General features: G+C 40.1%; 1 protein-coding gene across 2 annotated transcripts in view; it reads left to right on the forward strand.

Annotated features, from left to right (window-relative positions):
• The window catches only part of znf407 (zinc finger protein 407), a 427,383-nt gene that overhangs the window by 51,268 nt on the left and 356,687 nt on the right, over positions 1–19,428 (forward strand). For both annotated transcript variants that reach the window (XM_041189572.1, XM_041189573.1), the window contains exon 3: positions 2,330–2,444. In XM_041189572.1, coding sequence (XP_041045506.1) covers positions 2,330–2,444 — 115 coding nt within the window. The remainder of the gene's footprint in view (positions 1–2,329; positions 2,445–19,428) is intronic.

A 19,428-nucleotide genomic window follows, 5' to 3' on the forward strand; every position in this document is an offset into this window, starting at 1 on the left:
TCCCACCACCTATGTGCCTGACCTGTCTGAAATTTTATCGGAGTGTGGGGGAGGTGTCTGGTGTCCTGCCCGCCCTTGGCCTTTGAGGCCTTTGAGTGGCCAATGAATGAAGAGTTTTTTTTTAAACTAAGTGAAATGAAACCATAAACTGGTGCTTTGTGAACAGCAACATTTTATATTTATAAAGTGCCTCTAACATAATAAAAAGTCCCAAAGTATTTCACAGGAGCATTACAAAACAAAATATGACATTAAAACGCACAAGAAGATTTTAGATCAGATGATCAAAGACTTGGTCAATGAGGTAGGTTTTAAAGAGTGTCTTAAAGGAGACAAGTGAGATAGAGAGATGGAGAGGTTTAGGGAGGTAATCCCAGAGTTTGGGACCAAGGCAGCTGAATGCATGGCTATCAGTAATGGAGTGATTAAAATTAGGATGCTAAAAGAGGCCAGAATTAGAGGAGCACAGATATCTCAGTGGGTTGTGTGGCTGGAGGAGACTACAGAGATGGGGAGGGGTGAGGTCATGGAGGGATTTGAAAACAAGAGTGAGAATTTTGAAATCATGATGTTGCTTGACTGGGAGCCAATGTGGGTCAGCAAGCACAGGGGTGATGGGTGAATGGTACTTGGTGCGAGTTAAGGTCCAGCAGCAGTTTTAGATGACCTCAACTCTACGGAAGTGGAATGTGGGAGACCAGCTGGAGTGCATTACAGAGTATTCAAGTCTAGATCTAATGAGGTAGATAGATGGGTTTATGACTTTGTTACAAATATGACAGAGGCAAAATCTTCCCTCATCGTAAATGCACCTTTTTGTTTCCAATTGAGGAACTGAAAGTCAAGGCTCATGGCAAATGTAATTATCGGGAAATCTGTGAAGTAATATCATTATCTAGAAATTGGAAGAAATGCGTCAATTTGAATCTTACTAATTTCAAGCACTAAGTTGTTATGTTTCGAACAGTATAAAAATGGGATTAGGATAGAAAGCTGCCTTTGGTCGTGTACTAATTTGTAAAATAGTCAGTCTGCAATAAAGGATCCCTTATTTTCCTGTGTACAGTGTTTTTTTCCCCAGTTGCAGCCCCTGAGTCCTGACCTACATTCAGAAATTAAAGTGCAAAATTTATCTCAATTAGCACAAATATTGAGTTTAGTGCAAATGTGCGACTTACACTGAGACTTTTGTAGATATCTTGCTGCAGCTGGTTAAAGTGTTTCTTCTACACCGCTAAATTAAAACTCCATATGGTGCTTAGGTATCCCAATTGCTTATATAGTTGTAATGCCTCCTTGCAGGATTATAATGTAGCTCATCTACAAAATGATAAATAATGTAAGACATTTTAAAAATTATTTTAGAATTTTTTTATTTGCTTGCCAAGGTGAGAGCTGCTGGGAATGGGATATCTTAATGGACTCTCATGGGTTGCAATTGGAAACAACATGGAGATAGAACAAGAGATCTCTTACTACAGAATGATTATTTAAAAGCAATCTCTTCACTGAAGGGCTACTAAAGTAGTATCTAGGACTCCCAAGGCAGGCTGTGTAACTTATTAGAGGCAGGCTAAAGGTGCATTTCGTTGTCCTAATAGGCTATACTGACCCCAAGATAAGTAAACAACAGTGAAAATGGGCCATCCTCGGACTCAACTTGATGGTTAACTTCAGATAAAGGATGCATAACACATATATCCCCTCTTACCCTGAGGCCCAGATTGTGGCCCCACTACTATTTTTAATTAAGAACCTTTCCATTCCTTATCCGAGTGCTTCAACAAAATCTGCAATAGCTGTGACTCTCTCACAGAAGCCAGCAGTCCTAATGGTCAGGTAATTACTTTTTGTCATGCTTGGCTTGAGATTTTATACTCTTCTTGGCTCAGCACAAAAATAAACTCCAACATCTACCTCAGAAGATTCCCTTTGTGAGTTTAAAATCTTGGATCACCTCCTTCTCCATCCTTTGAGAGTTCTATGAAAGGAATTCTAAACCTGTTATAAGTTGAATCCTTTTGAGTTGTCTTGCTCGCTAGTATGATTGACCCCCTTACTAATGAACAGGTAGAAGATTTTTCTCGTCCCACATCAATTGCCCTGTCAATAGCCACTGTTAATTTTTGCAAAATGTGTTTGTACTATGGGTTAATAGGCACTTGGAAGAGAATTAAGACAACACGGAGTCAAGAATTTTGCCCATTCATCTGGGCTGAACTAAAATTGAGTTTCAAGAGGTAAAGTACAAACCAACTGTGCTTAGTAGTCCATTATTACGATTTTTACCAGCTGGTGTTTTTTATTTTGTATCTTTCTTAAAATTCAGGATCGAAACCTTTCCGCTGTACCCTCTGCAACTTTGCAACAGCACAGTTAGGAGATGCCCGTAATCATGTCAAAAGGCACCTTGGAGTTCGCGAGTACAAGTGTCACATATGTGGGTAAGTGCTCCAACAATGCTTTCTGTTTCCAAAAGAAACGTCCGAGGATGACATTTTTCTAAGAGGTTAAAAAGCCACAGTGCCAGAAAATGTGAAAAAGATTGTCTGCCTTTTCACACACACCTTTTATTATAGATTACAAGGATTATTCATTTTAACAAAAAGTACTATATGTTGAGCCCTCCTCCATTACATTCAGTATGGTTGTAAAGGGCAGTTAGTAGTTTTAATGCAAACCTCGAATGTGAACATTTTTGACACAAATTTCATTTCAACCTGTGAAGTTTGAATTAGCTGAATTAAATATTAGTTACCGGGACTAATTCTCATTTTATTGTAGAAGCTAGTAAAACAGTATTCGGATTAAAGGTTTACCTGTGGTGAATGGTAAGAAACTGGGCTAGTTTCAGAACTAAAGGCACAAGATCTGACTAAGGAAAATGGTGAGAAAACGGCATCTAATTTGGGTAGCAGTGGAAATTATGAATGTATAGAATTTTAAAAATTGTTGATTTTATTATTTACAGCCTTGTGTGTGATGGCAAGTGAGCCATTGCTCACAAAAATGGAACACCAGAAGTAATGTATACTTGGTGAAGTTTGTTTCATTTTAATTAAAAGATTTAGAATGTGGTCTTGAACCCATTTATTTCCTTCTGAATCGAGCTGCTTTCAGCTAATCAAACAATTACTGAACTTGGAGGAGTGGAAATAGTATGTTAAGATTTCCAAGATAAATCCAACTGAAAGAATGTTTTAAAATTAGTTGATTTATTTATAAACAATGTTTTGAGTCTGTTTATTGCCTGTTGTAAATAGAATAATGAGTGGTGAGTAGGTTCAACAAGCACATTTTTGTGTCTGTGTCACATCTGTTAACCATTTAGATGATTACAGGTTTAGGATTTCTTCTATGAAAAGCAAACCTAATAAAAGGATCCTCCTCGCACACATATACTCTGATTGCCAGGCTTCATGTTAATAGCTACCATCTTGGTCATTCAGACCTAGGTGGCAATTTGAAATCAATATAGAATCGATATTTTAATCCTGCTGCTTTACATGCTAAGCTGTTGGCAGCGCACACATCTGCAGACATCTTAATAACGGGCATGAAAGCTCTGCAGCTCTTGCCTTTATCCTGGAGGTTGAAAACAAAGCCAGTTTATAAATTCAAAAGCTACAGTTTTGGGGGTATCTCATCATATAGGAGTTTTCAGCAATGTTACTTAAGTAGCAGTCTTAAATTTTGTGTGATTCTGTGCAATACATTGAGTCCATCATATTGCTGTTAGAGTTAAATGTTTAATATGTGAGATCAGTGGTCCAAATCCAATTTTAGTTATAAAGCTTGTGCAATATTTTTGTTTTGAAGTATGTTGCAGGTTTTTTTTTAAATTTCCAAACTTTATCCTTCTTTTACGCAAAGTCCTAAATTGAAACTCTCAGTTTCCCAAAAAAGGGACAGCAGCTATGTCTGTGCAACTGCATAACTAAAAGAATGTTGTGTTTAATCATTGGTGATCTGCTGGTCAATTAAGGAAGAATTACTGAAAAATAGTTGGTGGGAGAAGGTAACTATGTTTTTCTCTCAGTATTCAATGTTTCACATTATGATCCAGAAAATAGAGTGGCGGATGATGTTGGTATTTTCATTTTAGTGACCAATGTTAACGTGACTAGTGCCATGAATTTTACCTTGTGATTTGACGGCTTTAACACTTTACATGGTTGAGCAGTGATGTAACAACTGAAGCAATAGTAATTGGTGGCAGATTCCTCACAAACATCATATTTTAGTCATCAAACTTCTGTAATGGAGCAATTTTATGGATTTAAAAAAGTCAAGATGTGTAAGCTTTTTTTATAAATATATTTTGTTGATTTATTTTCTGCTTAGTGGCATGTTTCTCCACAACCCCCTTCCTCCTCCTTCAAATGGTAGAGTCTCTTTAGAATTGCCTCTTTTTCAGCTGATTGTAATAAAGGTGGGTAATAAGTCTTCTTCTCAATTTACAAAAGAAAATGAGTTTATTAACTATTTCACTGAATCCTTTCAGCCTAGATAAAGCTAAATGAGAGATATGTAGGACATTAAAAATGCCTCAATGTTTGTAAATTTAAAGTAAAGCATTTGGATTTGTAGAAAGAAGATAAACTGCATTTCTGTAGCACCTTTCATGACTTCAGGCTGTACTGAAGTGCTTTATAGTTTATGATGTGTAGTCACTGTTGATATGTAGGAAACGTGGCAGCCAATTTACACACAGCAAACTCCCACAAAAAGCCATGTGATAATGAGCTCATCTGTTTTAAGGATGTTGGCTGGGGGATAAATACTGGCCCAGGAAACTTATGATACTTGATGTGGAAACTATTGTCAGTGTTTAATTTCTTAGCAATTGTACATCTGGTTTAGTCTGAAGCAAACTTCAGGAGAGAGTGCGTGGAGATAAAATCTGAGTTGGGTTTAGTAGAAGTTACAAAATGCCATTTGGAAGCTGGAGCGATTGAAAGTATGTTAATTTGGATATCCTGGTAGAAGGGAAAAAATGCCATTCATCAACTTGTTACTATTAAGCAGCACCTGTTGGTATTGAATTAAATACATCAGTAATAAATTGCTGCTTGAGAAGAAGCTGCTATTGATGAATAATTAACCTTATTCAATTCAGCTGCTGTCATATGTACGTTCAAGGAAAATGGAAAGGACAATTCATTTTGTTTGTTTAAAAACATTTACCATGCGCTATCCAGAGTCGGCAAGTTCTCTCATTTTCTGAGACTGTTTCTTGAGTTGGCTATTTTTATCCATTGTCCTATTGATTTTTCTAGTGTAAAAGTTTGAATTAATTTTTCTAGTTGACAGATCTGTGAAAGCTGATCACACAAAGGTTCAGTGTAATTATTTCACCTAATTCTTGTAGCAAAGCATCAGTTTACTTTGATTGCAGTAATTTTGCTTAAAATGTACAATGCTTACCTATTCTGACGTAGCCTCTGACTCTGTAGCCTGCGTTTCCTGTTGGCCTGTCTTGCATTAGGCACAATTATTAAGTGTGTTAAATACTGAGGAGAAAATGCCCTGGTAAATCTTGAAAATGGTTTCCAGTGTACAAGTTCTGGCTTGTAAGGATTAATAATTGTAGTGTTGGGTCGAGCTGGTTATGATGGAAAACATTGATGCTTAATCTGGTCAGCAAGGGTGGGGGTTGGGGTGGGGGCACATGGTGGCAGAGACCAAAGGAACAGGCGATATTACGATGCTTGGAGAATTGACCCCTTCAGTATTTGTTAAGCTTTAACATTAATTAAGTGAATATGCAAATTAAGTACTAATATCAGCTTGATGGTTAAAATGATGCAACATTTTACATTAACACCATGACAATGTCAATTCATTATCATCAATGACTAAATAATTTAGGAAATGCTCGGTGGACCCATTAGTTCCTCAACATAAGCAGCTCATGCTGCATTTCTTCATTACCATAATTTTTTCTGGATTATATTTTAAAGGGTAAAGTGATCTTTCAGCAACATTAGCTCTGTAGCCAAAAACAGCAATCCAGTTTGGAGCCTTTGCTTTGCTGCAGCGGTTGATATTTCATTAGTAGAATGGAACAGCTATATTTAAAATAAATTGCGCTGAAGAAAATTTGTGGCATAAATACGGCTTTTTATTTTAATTGTTAATAGTGTTGAATATATGCATGAAATGTACTTTAATTACTTTTCCTAAAGACAGGTAATGTACCTGAGTTGATGGAGGCAGGCTAATGTATATTTTTCTCTCTCCTACATATGACTGTTATACTGTAGATAAAATACAGCTGTAAACAGTTACAATTGCAGTAAAATTGTTGTTAGTTGCATTACCTTGTTTAGAGGATGTGAGGGGATCTCTTTGAAGATGATTATAATGTCACTTTCTGACCTTTGCAGCTTGAATAATTGTAAATCATTGCTTCATAATGTGTCAAAGAATGTCTGAACTAGGCAATTAAATGGTAGAATATAATAGACCAAATTATTGCCTGTCATGTTTTCAACAACACAGTTAGTATTTGAGTTACACTTAATCATTACATGCATTAACAACTTCATTGGAATCTGGCACCAGGCTGGGCATGAAATGCGTCGCATTATTTAAATCTTCAATGGTTTAAGTCACTTATTTCTGGTGAACTGTTCCAACACAGAGATTTTCATGAAGTGGGCAGTCCCAAAGGGCATAATTCATTTGCATCAAAGTTTTAGTACCAGATTACTGTGCATTGTTTTTGTAGCAAGATAGCACAGAGCTAAACAGCCAGAAGTTCAAAAAGAAAATCTTGTGCACTGAATAATAACTTGGAGGCAGAGGCATTAAATAGTTGTGCAGTCTGACATAGAGCGATATTCCAATTCAGCTGGCCTGTGTTAATAGCACTTCAGGTTGGAAGGTATGATATTTGCGGAATAACTCCTTGTTTGGGTTTCTTTTGCCTTTTGAATGCCCTCTCCATATTACGAATGGCAGTGGGCCATTCAGCCCTTCGAGCCTGTTTAGTTTGATAATGGCTGGTCTACATCTTAATTCTGTCTATCTGCCACAATCGCGTAACCCTTAATACCCTTGCCTAACAAAAAGCTCTCAATCTTAGTCTTGAAATTTTCACTTGGTGTCCAACCTCAACAGCGTTTTCGCTGTTTTGCATAAAGGGCCAAAACTGAAAATTCTTAATCAATACTATCTTTGGGATATTTGACAAACATCAAGTAAAGCATTTAATGCATTAAATATTAAATTTACATAACACCTTCCATGACCTCGGGGTGTCCCAGAGCACCCTACAGCCAATGGCTACTTTTCGAAGTGTAATAAGTAGTGTAATGCAGGAAGCATGGCAGCTAATTTGTGCACAGTAAGCTCCCACAAATAGCAATGTGATAATGATCAGATAACCTGTTTTACTGCTTTTAGCAGTGGCTGGTGATCTCCTCTTCATGGTGTGTTCCCAATCTCAGAATGTCATCAACTGGAGGGGGAAAGCAGAAGTCATCATTTCCCCAATGAGGGGAACCCACATTAAGCTATTCTCATCCAATTTCTGACTGGCCTGATGAGCAGCATTTATTGAATCATGCAAACACTTTGCCTGACCACTAATTTGCTGTGGGAATGTAGTTATAAGACCGGAAAGGTCGGTGAAGAGAGGACAAAACAAAAAGAAAACAAGGGAGAGAGAGAAGTTGTAAATTACGCTGTTGAAGCCATTTCCAGTTGTTAGTTTTCTACACTTGGACTTTATACTGGGTTTGCTGCAACTCCACTTTTGTGCAAAGCTGCATTTTGAAATTGTCCAGACTGTCCTTTGGGCTACCTGGGAAGTTTATAAACTCACTTTTGACTCTTGCTGATGCTATGAGCACACGTGCAATTCATGCTTGTGCTATCAACATATTACTGCCTGGGATGTGTAACTCCCAGACATCCAAGATACATCTGATATCATGAATTCCATTGTGAGGTGTAGTCAGCAGCATGACTTGCACCTACTTGCGGTGCTTTAAACTTTATTGGGCTAACCTTGGAGGCTTGACCGGTATTTATGATTAAGCTGGAGCATAACCAGGTAAGATTGTGAATCCCATAGGAAGCTCAGATATTTCAACAGCAGCTTAGACACAAGGATATTTGAATAAGAGGAAAATGGTGGAACTGTGCAGCAATTGAGATTTGGATGACCAGAGTCATTGTTGAAGGTCTTGAGGGACTTTTGGATGGAGAGAGAGATGAGGTAGTTGACAGAATGACCCAAAATAAGGACATAAAAAATAAGAGCAGGAGTAGGCTATTCAGCCCCCAAGCCTGCTCTGCTATTCAATAAGACCTAATGGAGAATCGCAAGGCATATCATGTGAAGTTTGGAATGGGGTCAAACTTAAAGTTAAGGTTGCAGGCTGGGATTGGTAAATATTAAGGCTGTAATAAAGCATGGGCCAGAACAGATCTGAGGACAAGACCAAGGATCTTGAAATTGATCCACAGAATAATGGAATTTGGCAAATAAACGAGACCTTCCTTATGCTGATGTCGACCTGGGGCAGAGGGTTAAGGATTATTTGACTTTTGGAAATGGTGAAGTTGAGATGGCCACAGAGGAGGGCATTGCAGAAATATATCCTTGAATGGATATGTGCATAGTTGAGTATTTTGGCAGCAGAGATTTTGCCTTTCTTGTGTGGTGTGTTTGCCCGTAATGGCAGGGTTCAGATGGAGAATTTAGCTCCTGGTAAATCCTGAATGGGAGCACACAGCTCGCACACTAAGCAGGAAGCTAAGCGAGCAACGTTCTGGAGTGGTTGGAAAGGGGCCATGGTGAGGGATCAGATGTGCTATGTGAGGCTCTGATTTGGGTCAAAAGGAACACCTGGAGTCTGCACCTCTGGGTTTTCCTGAGGGAGGTTAAACAGGTCAGGGCTCAAACCATGTAAATGCCAGTGAGAGTGGGTTATGGTAACTTTGGGAATGTCAGTAATCACTGTATGGCAAAATTCATCGATACAACTAGATTCAGCATTACATAGAAGTTGGAGCACATAAATAGACCATTCAGCTCAACTATGCTAGCATTTGTGCTTTACATGAACCTCCACCATATCCTTCCATTCCTTTCTCCTTCTTGTGTTTGTCCAGCTTCCCCTTAGATAAATCTAGACTATTCACCTCAACCACTTCTTGTGGTAGCAAGTTCCATATTCTCACCACACTTTGGGTAAAGATGTTTGTCCTGAAATCTTTATTGGGTTTATTAGGAACTACCTTTTGGTTATAACCCACTGGTTTTGGCATCTTGCCCCACAGGTACATCTACCCTATCAAACCTCTTCATACTCTTAAAGACTACTATCAGGTCACCCCTCAGCTTCCTCTTTTTGAGAAGAGGATTGTTGAACATCTGGGAATAAATGCAGGTTTGCAACCCACTTCTAGCATCATCTTTCAATCTGTAAATAAATAACACTGGTTTAAATGTCCTGCACAATATTTTGGTTGCTGTGTCTGTGTCACACAAATTGGAGAGCGTTGAAGTGTAATTTTAAAATGCTGATTTTTGGTTTTGTAACGGATTAGGATTAACAGTTTTATTTTCCAAGCTCTTTGAGAAATAATACTTTTAAAATGGTATCTCCCTTCCTTCAGATGCCCACACTGTACATCAGTTACTGGCCTAGGGCTGAAAGCTGACTTGCCGCTTTAGCCCGTGTTGTTTCTTGAGCTGTTTCTGTTGGGAGCTTCGACTGTGGCTTAGGATCTTCCTACTCTTTGTGGGCAATTGCCTTTCTTGCATGGTGTGTTTGCCCCTAATAGCAGAGCTTAGGTGGAGAATTCAGCTCCTGGTAAATCCTGAATAGGAGCACACAGCTAGCATGCTAAGCACCCAAGCATATTAATAGGCTTAAAGAATATATAGGACTGAATTTTTCAGATGGAGGGGTTTCCCTTCTGGCCACCTGAACAGTCCCTGTCTGCCCCGCATCCATTTCACACTTGAATGAGCTTCAGTGGGCTGCAGGCAGGACGTCTGCCCCTCGCTTGGGAAGAACTCCCACCGTAGAGAGCTGCTGACCAATCTGACTGGCCGCAAGCTCTCCAGTCACTGCAGCAACAAGATTTGCAGTGGACTAAAGGTGAACTTCAAGAAGATGGCGGAGCCTAAGCCCTGGGACTGGAGGGCAAGGTAAGTTTAAGGGGCTCCGTGATGGGGAGGGTAGGGAAGGGGAAGGCCTAGAGGGGCACAAAGGGGGCAATCGGGGTGTCCGGAGAGAGGCTGGGGGGGCGTGGGGGGAGAGGTGCGGGAAAGGGAGGTTCACCGGCCAACAGACCTTAAGGGGTGGGGGTGGGGAACGGCTGAAGTCAGAAGGGGGCTTCGGAAGTAGCCGCTCCCCCAACCCACTTTCCTGCCTGAGCTCTAAGCCCGTTCATTTTCAGGCCTCCCTTACGCCAGGTAAATCTCCCGCCAGCCTAAACATTAAGGCTGGGCAAGAAATGGCCCTTAAGTAGTCAATAATTGGCCACTTAAGGGCCTCAACTGGGGCAAGGGCAAGGGTCCTGTCTGAGGCCTTGTCCACCCCAGTGTAAAATCGCTGCGAGGTCAGGGCGGGTGGGAACCTGGAGGGAATTCCATTCCTTCAATTTCAAGCCCCCCCCCCCCCCCCCCCCCCAACCATCTAAAAGCTGGCTGGCAGGGAGGCGTGCAGTTCAGATCCTAGTATTTTTTTATTACTCCCTTTGTTTTTCTCTCCATTAGCTAAATTTCACTGGCTGGATAACAATTGCTCCTCAGATGGACAAACTGCTGCCAGGCCAATGGCTCTTTGAAGTGGCATCTTTGTGACAAAGTGCTTAGCCTCTACTTAACCCCATCAAAATCTATATGAGGTGGTGAACTCGGTTAGAACTAGTTTTGATCACCTAGGCAGAGAGGAATTTCCCAGATTTTATCCCCCCCCACCCCAAATTGGCCCTGAATTGTGGATATGAATTCAAGACCCACCACACTCTGTTATTGTAAATGTTCCATCTTGAAGCAAAGACAGAACTTGTATTTTTTATAGTGCCTTTCACAACCTCAGGACAATCCAAGCACTTTACAGCTAATAGAGTACTTCTGAAGTGTTGTCACTGTTGAAATGTAGGAAAACAGGGAAGCCAATTTACACACAGCAAGCTCCCACAAACAACAATGTGCTAATGACTCGATCATCTGTTTCAGTATTGTTGGCTGAGAGATAAATATTGGTTAGGACACTGTGGAGAACATCCCTGTTTTTCTTAAAAATAATAGGGCCATGGGATCTTTTACGTCTAGCTGAGAGGGAAGATGAGACCTTGATCTAACATCTCTTCCAAAGGACAGCACAGCGCTTACTCAGTAATGCACTGGGAGTGGCAGCCTGGATTATGTCTTCAAGTATCTGGAGTGGGCCTTGAACCTGCAACCTTCTGAATCAGAGGCAAGAGTGCTACCCACTTAGCCACAGTTGACAACTTCAGATTTCAAGCATCTATGGTATTTTGCTTTGTTTAATGCCAAAACTGATCTTGCTGATTGAAGGTTAATAGATCAAATCCTTCTAACTAAACAGATGCTCTCTATTCTACATAAATATGTAACTTTCTTTAAAATTGTTGTTTGAATTTATAATATCCTTCCCTCCTTTTCAAAAAGTAGTGACTCATGTTGTGACATGGCTTCACGAATAGCCTTCTGATCTCTCACTCATGAATGAATCTCAGCAGATAAACCCTTATTGATGAACAAACTTGAGCCTGATCTTTTCCTCATCTGATTACATTATGAATCATAAAATGGGCATCAGGAGCAGAAGCTCTGATGATCTTAAAGAAAAATCTTCTGCCCCTTTTGCCCCGTGCCCATTGTAGTGCTCAAACCGATGGGCAGAAATCAGGTAATGCAACACACACTTATAAGGGTCTGAGCCCTTTCCCTGGCATTATAGCCCAGTATCATAGCAGTATTCTACTTGATAAAAATGATCATTTTGAAAGAAAGTCACAATTATGCTCTTTAAAAGGCAGGATTATCATTAGCTTGCATTCTCTTGCAAGTTAGCTTGGGAGTCCAAGCTGCAAATTGTAATGGGGAGGGAAAAGTAAAACCGGACTTTGTAACATTTTGGAACTGGAACGGTCAACTCTTTTTAATGCCCTCTGATGGGGCTGCTGCTGTTATTAATTGTGTAGCGATGTTTCCAGCCTGCTCTCACTGCCCCTCGATTTGAAAATTGGTTGCCAGGTGTCCTCAATCAGATGACTGAGTCTTGATAAGGTATAATCAAATTTAAATTTTCCCAGACTGCTGCATTTGTGTTATACAGTGAAACATGCTTATTATCACATCATTTTATATCATAATCTGATTATCATAGAACTTCAAAATGGCAAACCATTTTCAATTAATTTCCCTATAATTTAACCCAATTTATGTTATGATAGAGCACATTCAAAGCTGCACGACCTCGCTCAGTTTTTATTTATTTTTTTATATTATTTTGAAAGAGTTCCTCAAAATAATTGCCTCCTGCAAAAAAAAGCCAGAATTTTTTTTGAAGATGTACGAATTCATATTATAATATGTCATGGTGTTTCATGGCTGGATTGATTGAGTGCATTTACAGTGAACACAAGGAAGCTTGGTGTTTGCATCAGGTAGGTAGGTGATTGTTTGGAGCTGTGTGTATCTGGATGGCTTCTTTTTAGGTGAGTTAACATCCTATACCTTTCCTTGTTTGATCATAAGGGAGCTCAATTATATAAACGAGAGGTTGTTCAGTTTTATGAAAATATAATTGCACTTCATTCTGTACGAATATAATTTAAATTACGGTTCCCCCCACACTCTTTACCCCCCCCTCCTCCCCCCAACCCCCTCCTCAACATCACCACCACCACCACAATGTCAGTGCAACTTTTGCAAGTGATGTTTTGGCAGCAACACGAGTCTTGCAAAAGCATCAAGGGTATATTAACACATCAAGATGAATGGATTTCTAATGGCTAGAAAACATGTAATTTGGAAGAACTCAATAATTTTGGGATCAATCAAAACTGAAGAAACTTTAGTAAGTCTGCAACTTTACTAAATACAGCTTTATTGAAACATTGGTGGATGAAGAATTAACCCGTTAACCATATGTTCTTTTAAGGAAGTAGTGTTTCAGTACAAAACGTGCGGTTATTTATCGTGCAATTCTGTGAACATTCTAGAATTATTCGATGTCTAAGGACCAGCCTTTTTTAAAATAAAACTGAAGAAAAGGCGAAACTTCAGATTGTTGTAAGTCAGTCATGAAAACTGAAACCGTTTTCGTAGTTGAGTTATATAAAAAATATATTTCACTTCTGCTTACCAAACTGATTTGAAGATCTTTCAGTTCAAACAAAGCATTAACCACATAGGAGGTGCTAATACTTTACTGTTCAATATACCTACACTCAATCAGGATTGATACATACAAGAGTTAGCTGATTGGGATTCCTCCGGTATAGGCACTCTTGTGAATAGGGATCAGGATTCAAAGATGCTAATTAATGAGTGTTGAATTGGACCTGTAACGTTGCTTCAGAAGGAATTATTATTTAATAAAATATAGCCGAAATCCGTACCTGATCAGAATGATTTTGTTTTTCAGTTTGGGGGAATTATGCAGGGATCTATATTTTTGCATCAGCTTTATCTTCAAACAACATCCAGATATTGTGTGGTAATTAAGATTAAAATCTGGAGGCATAAATGTCTGGATAATAGGTCATCTTTACCTTTTGGTTTTTGTCATGTGTGTTGTCAGTACAGTTTACTGCAGCTTGAGATGCTAAGGGACATCATGCTATTACATGCTTGTGTGAAGACTTAATATTCTCACGCAGTTTTTAATTGGAAGTTTAGATAGCTTACCTTTGAAAAATTAATTCATTGTCTTTATCTACTTTTTAAAAAAAAATTATTTTATAATTTCTGCTGTGGCTGGAGGAAGACAAACTGTGGAAGTTATGATTAAAAATGTCTGGACTGTCATCTTTAAAGGACAGATCTAAAATTCCATGTTTTGAAAATGACATTATTAAAATAGTGGAAATTACACGTTGGTTATGAAAAAATGTTTTGAGAAGATTCGTGAATCTTGTACTTGCAGTTTTTCAGGAGATGAAGTTAATGACTGATTAACAACAGCAATTAAAAGATGAGAAAAAGGCATATAATTAAAATTGCAGCACTTGCTTTGTCAAGTAAGCGTGTCATCTATTGTATAGTTGTTAAAAGCAAAAGGAAAGAAACCAGCATTTAATTTAGTCTCGTTTTAAACAGGAGACTGATAATTTGCCTGTAGATGCATGCTTGAAGGTTGTAACTCATGTTTAACCGAGGCTGTGTCATTAGAAGTTCACAGCCATGTATTTTCTGTTGACAGTCATCGACAGCGAATATTTGGCAGTCAGAAGTAATTTAACTTAATTAATGGGATGCATATTTGATGGAGGAATAAAATATTCAAGCTCAGCAAAGTGGAAAAAGGAAAGATTTAGTGGGAGTAAAAGGTTGAAGAATGTAATTTGTGCATTCATTTTGCTGCTCAGAATTATGAATTGTCTAATGGTGATATAAAAGCCTAGCTGATTCTTAGATGGAAATGTGCTATCCCTTAACAAATAAAGCCATCAGAGTGACAGTCTATGATTAAATTGATAGTGGGGGTAAGTTCACGGTAAGAAACGTTACACTGTATTTGAAATCTATTCCGAATAAAAGTTGACCCCCAAGATTTGGAACATTCAGTATATATTTTTAATAGTATTATTATTCTGCTGTTGAACCAGACTACTGTAAGTTAATGCAGTGCCCTTAATCTTCCATGGCACAATTTAATTGGCTTCTCGTAGAAATAGATGATTTCGTGATGAAATTGCTTCGTAATTTGATAGTGGAGAAAGTGACACCTGCTTTTAACACCTTGAACAGTTGAACTTAGTGCTGTCCTGACAACTTAAGGATATAATAAATTCTAAGAAGTGTGAGCCAAAGCGCATTTTTTGTTGATTTGTATATACTGATTAGGACACAGAAATTGAATTATGAATTGTAATATTATGTGGGCTTATTTTATGCAATCTTTCTGTTTTTGTACCTTAATCTATATTGTGCACTTACCAGGGATAAAACTAACAACTTAATCAATGTTTAGAAAAAAAAATGTGCATTTATGGTAGAGCCTGTCACAACTTGGGACATCGCAAAGCACTTTACAGCCAATGGAGTACTTTTGAAGTGTGGTTACTGTTGTAATATGACAGCTATTTTGCACACAGGAAGCTCCCACAAGCAGCAGTGTGATGATTACCAGATAACCTGTTTTTAATGCTGATGTTTGAGGGATAAATGTTGAGCAGGACATTGGGGAGAACTCCCCCGCTCTTCTTTGAAATAGTGCCTAGGGGTCTTTTACCGAGAGGACAGACGGAGCTGGGTTTGATGTCCCACCTGAATGACACTGCAGCACGCCCTCAGTCCGGGCACTGAAGTGTCAGTCCAGCCATGTTCTGCAGGAGTGTAGAGTTTGTCCACTGCTACCCTTGAAATGCAAAACACTTAGCAAAATGTTATAGAGAATGAATATAATTTGCAGTATTACACTAGAAAAGGTAAGCTCCCGTCATTGGTGGTATAGTGTTTAGTAGATCGTGTCCATTATCATAATGGATCAGTATGTTAATATTTAATCTATTCGAAGGACGATACAGGCAGAAGTTTTTTTTACAAAATGTCCAACTGAGTCAGCTGCCAATGGAAAATGCACACTCTATCAAACAGCCAGTAGTGGGAATGGGAGGAGGCCATATGGCCCCTTGAGTCTGTTCTGCCATTCAATTAGGTCATGGCTGGTCTGAATCATAACTCCACTTATCTGCCTGGGTTCCATAACCCTTGATATCCATGCCTGATGAAATTATACCCATCTCAGTCTTGAAATTTTTAATTGACCCCCAGCCTCCGCAGCTTTTCCAGAGGAGTGAACAGAAGGGTGATCCACCGGAAGTTGTGCAAAGTTGACCTGCAGACAGTGGAGATGGAAAGCCTCTGCTAACTTTCAAACAACTGAGGCATGATGTCGATTTAAAAACACCCTGACCTGTTTTCCCTTTCCCCAAAATGTATTGCGCAATGCCTTCAACCCTGTGTATATGTGAATAAGTCCAACCAGGAACCGCTATAATTCACAATTCTTAAAAACTTTGCTGATATACGTTGCCATTGAGTGTTTTGAAATGACTGGTCCAAAAGGTAGCCTTTCTTATCTGTTGACAAAACACTGAGTTTCTGAGTATGCAACATTTGAGTGTAAATGGAAGTCTTTTGCTGCAGTGAGCCAGTTCTGCATTATTGGTGCAGTTCCTGTTCAGTAAAGCTGGACTTGGTGCTTATCTCTCCAACTGACAATTTATAGGCTCCTACTTGTCTTGAGCGTCAGCTGTGCCTCAGTGGGTAGCATGCTTGCCTCTGAGTCAGAAGGTTGTAGGTTCTAAGTCCCACTCCAGGACTGGAATACAAAAAAATTACTCCAGTGCAGAACCAAGGGAGTGCTACACTGTCAGATGTATGGCTTTCCAGATGCGACGTTAAGCTGGGGCCCTGCCTGCCCCCTCAGGGAGACATAAAAGATTCCATGAAACTTTGAAGAAGAGCAGAAGAGTTCTCCCCAGTGTCCTGGCTAATATTTATCTCTCATTTGGCATAACAAAAACAGAATGTCTGGTCATGCTATTTGTGGGAGCTTACAGTGTGCAAATTGGCTGTCCTGTTTCCTGCATTTATAACAGTGGCTACACTTCAGAAGCACTGCATTGATTACAGAGCGCTTTGAAGTGTCCGGTGGTTGTGAAAGGTGCTATAGAAATGCAAATCTCTTCTTTCTATACTGTACCCAACTGCTGGGGGATACCAGAGGCGGAGGGTCAGAACCAGTTGATTCTGCTTGGTAGTTTTCTTCTCGTCTAATGGAGGAATGCTAGAACCTGTACTGCATCTTGATGTTGGGGCTCACATTATGGAGGTTTATTGGATGGAAGTGCACTTCCTAACACAGAGCTATTTAATAACTTGTAGTTTCTATGATCCTGATCTCCTCTCACTTAAGGCTGATAGACTGACGGTAACCTTTTTTTGGCACGCTGTGCACTTCTGAACCATTGCCTAAGATTGTGCTTAAGTTCGGCTTGCCTCGGAAAATTGTGGCTACTGCAGTTTCTTCCTCACGGCGTTCAAATAATGGTGTTTGATGACCATGTTCAAAAATATCTTCTCTAGACAAGGACCTTTAATGAACAGATGTTAGCAAATTCATTTCAAAACATGCCTGGTAAAGTTACAACCCAATTCTACTCATTCAAGAGACCACTCCTTGAACTAGTATATGGAGGATTTCTTCAAGGCAGTAATGTGGAACAGTCCGCTTACTTTTACTAAGCCTTTTGACTTGACTTGACCTGACCAATCCAGCTGATGGTTGCTGCTGTACGGTTAAGCAATGCCTCTCTTTTAAAATTCTCATCCTGCAATCCGCCAAGATCTTCTGTGTTCCTCCAATTCTGTCCTCTTGCGTATCCCTGATTTCCACCCCGTACCTTCAGCTGCCTCGGTCCTAAGTTCTGGAATCCCCTCCCTAAACCTCTCCGCCTCTTTCCCCCTTTAAGATGCTTCTTAAACCTACCTTTTTGACCATCTGCCCCATTATCTCCTTGTATGGCTTGGAGTCGAATTTTTTTTTGATAATTGCACCTGTGAGACACCTTGGAACATGTTACTATGTTAAAGGCACTTTATGAAAGCAAGTTGTTATTCTCTGAGCCAGTCAGAAATAGGCTCAGGACCATATTCTTGTGTTACATTATATATCCATTATCCTTTGCAAGAAGCTTAAATCCGACATGTAAATTGTCTTCCTTCTTTGACCTTGGCCTGAATTTTTCCCGCGTCGAGCGGGCTCAGTGGGAGTGGACGATCGGCTCCGCGCAGCCATTTTACGTGGGCAGGCCAATTAAGGCCCGTCCGGCATTACACTTGAGCGGTAGTACTCAGCACTACCTGTGTAGGCAGGGGGAGGAGGGAGAGTCGGGGCCAGCGCTCTAGCGTGCACGCGCGCGAAAGAGGGCTTCAGTCTCCCTGAGGCATGAGCTGCCTCGGAGATTGAAAAGCTTTTGAAAAACATAAATAAGTGGATTGAAAATTCAATGGAACATGTCCCCTCATGCGACTGAGATGGGACATGTTTTTTATATTTTAGAAAATTTTTAACTTTAATTTTAGGAAACCTCATCCCGCCCGTGGATGAGGTTTCCTGAAAAACGCGAAGGCTGCCTTGGCCTTTTCGCCTGCCCCCCCCCCCCACCGTAAAGCTGGACGGGCAGCGTCAACAATGACATTAGTTAATTCATCAATGGCCTTAATAGGCCTATCAGTTATTGGCGGGCGCGCAGCCGACTCCTGCACGCGCCGGCCGAACGAAACATCGCGAGACAGCACGATGATGTGGGGATACACGCCCAACGTCATCGCGTGTCACTTTACGCGCCGGCGTGTCGGGCCTGCCCTCGCACACCGACTGTAAAATCCTGGCCCTTAGCTTTCCTTTCTGATCTGGTGCAGTTTGGAGTGATTTAGCCTTTTTGTTGATTTACGGTCAGTGGACCCAACCAATGATTGGGGCCTCCTGGTACCTGCAATACCAGAAAAAACACGTACAACCTCTGGGTCGGTTTTGTTTGGAGCATTGTGTGTAACGATATGATTTGCTTTGTAAATAATGTAGAGTGTGAACGTGTTATAGCCAATGACTCCTTCTAGCACTTTACTACATGATTGTGTTTTAATGGATGGGGGAGTGGTGCGGAGGAGCTGCAAATATTTTTTGTGCCCAGGTTCCCAAATATTTTTAATCTGATTGTAAATGCTGTCACCTCGGCACAGAATAAAACCTGGTTGCAGAGTTATAGGGTGCGGCAGCTAGGGGAATTTAAATTCTGTTCATTAAATAAATCTGGAATTAAAAAGCTAGCATTAGAAATGGTGGCCATGTAACTACTGGGTTGTTATCATAACCCATCTGGTTCACTAATGTCCTTCAGGGAGGGAAGTTTACAGTCCTTACCTAGTTTGATCTGTATGTGGCTCCAGACCCACAGCAATGTGGTTAACTCTTAATTGCCCTCTGAAATGGCCTAGCAAGCCACTCAGTTGTATTCAAGAAGGCGGCTCACCACCACCTTCTGAAGGGCAATGAGGGATGGGCAATAAATGCTCATCTTGCCAGTGACTCCCACATCCTATGAATGAATAAAGAAAAGTTGAGAAGATCAATTGACTACTGTTATTTTCTCTTCCGCCCTCAACACCCCCCACAGAGCTCTTTGAGACATCTCTAT

The sequence above is a fragment of the Carcharodon carcharias genome, chromosome 6, assembly GCF_017639515.1.
Source record: "Carcharodon carcharias isolate sCarCar2 chromosome 6, sCarCar2.pri, whole genome shotgun sequence".
NCBI lineage: Eukaryota > Metazoa > Chordata > Chondrichthyes > Lamniformes > Lamnidae > Carcharodon > Carcharodon carcharias.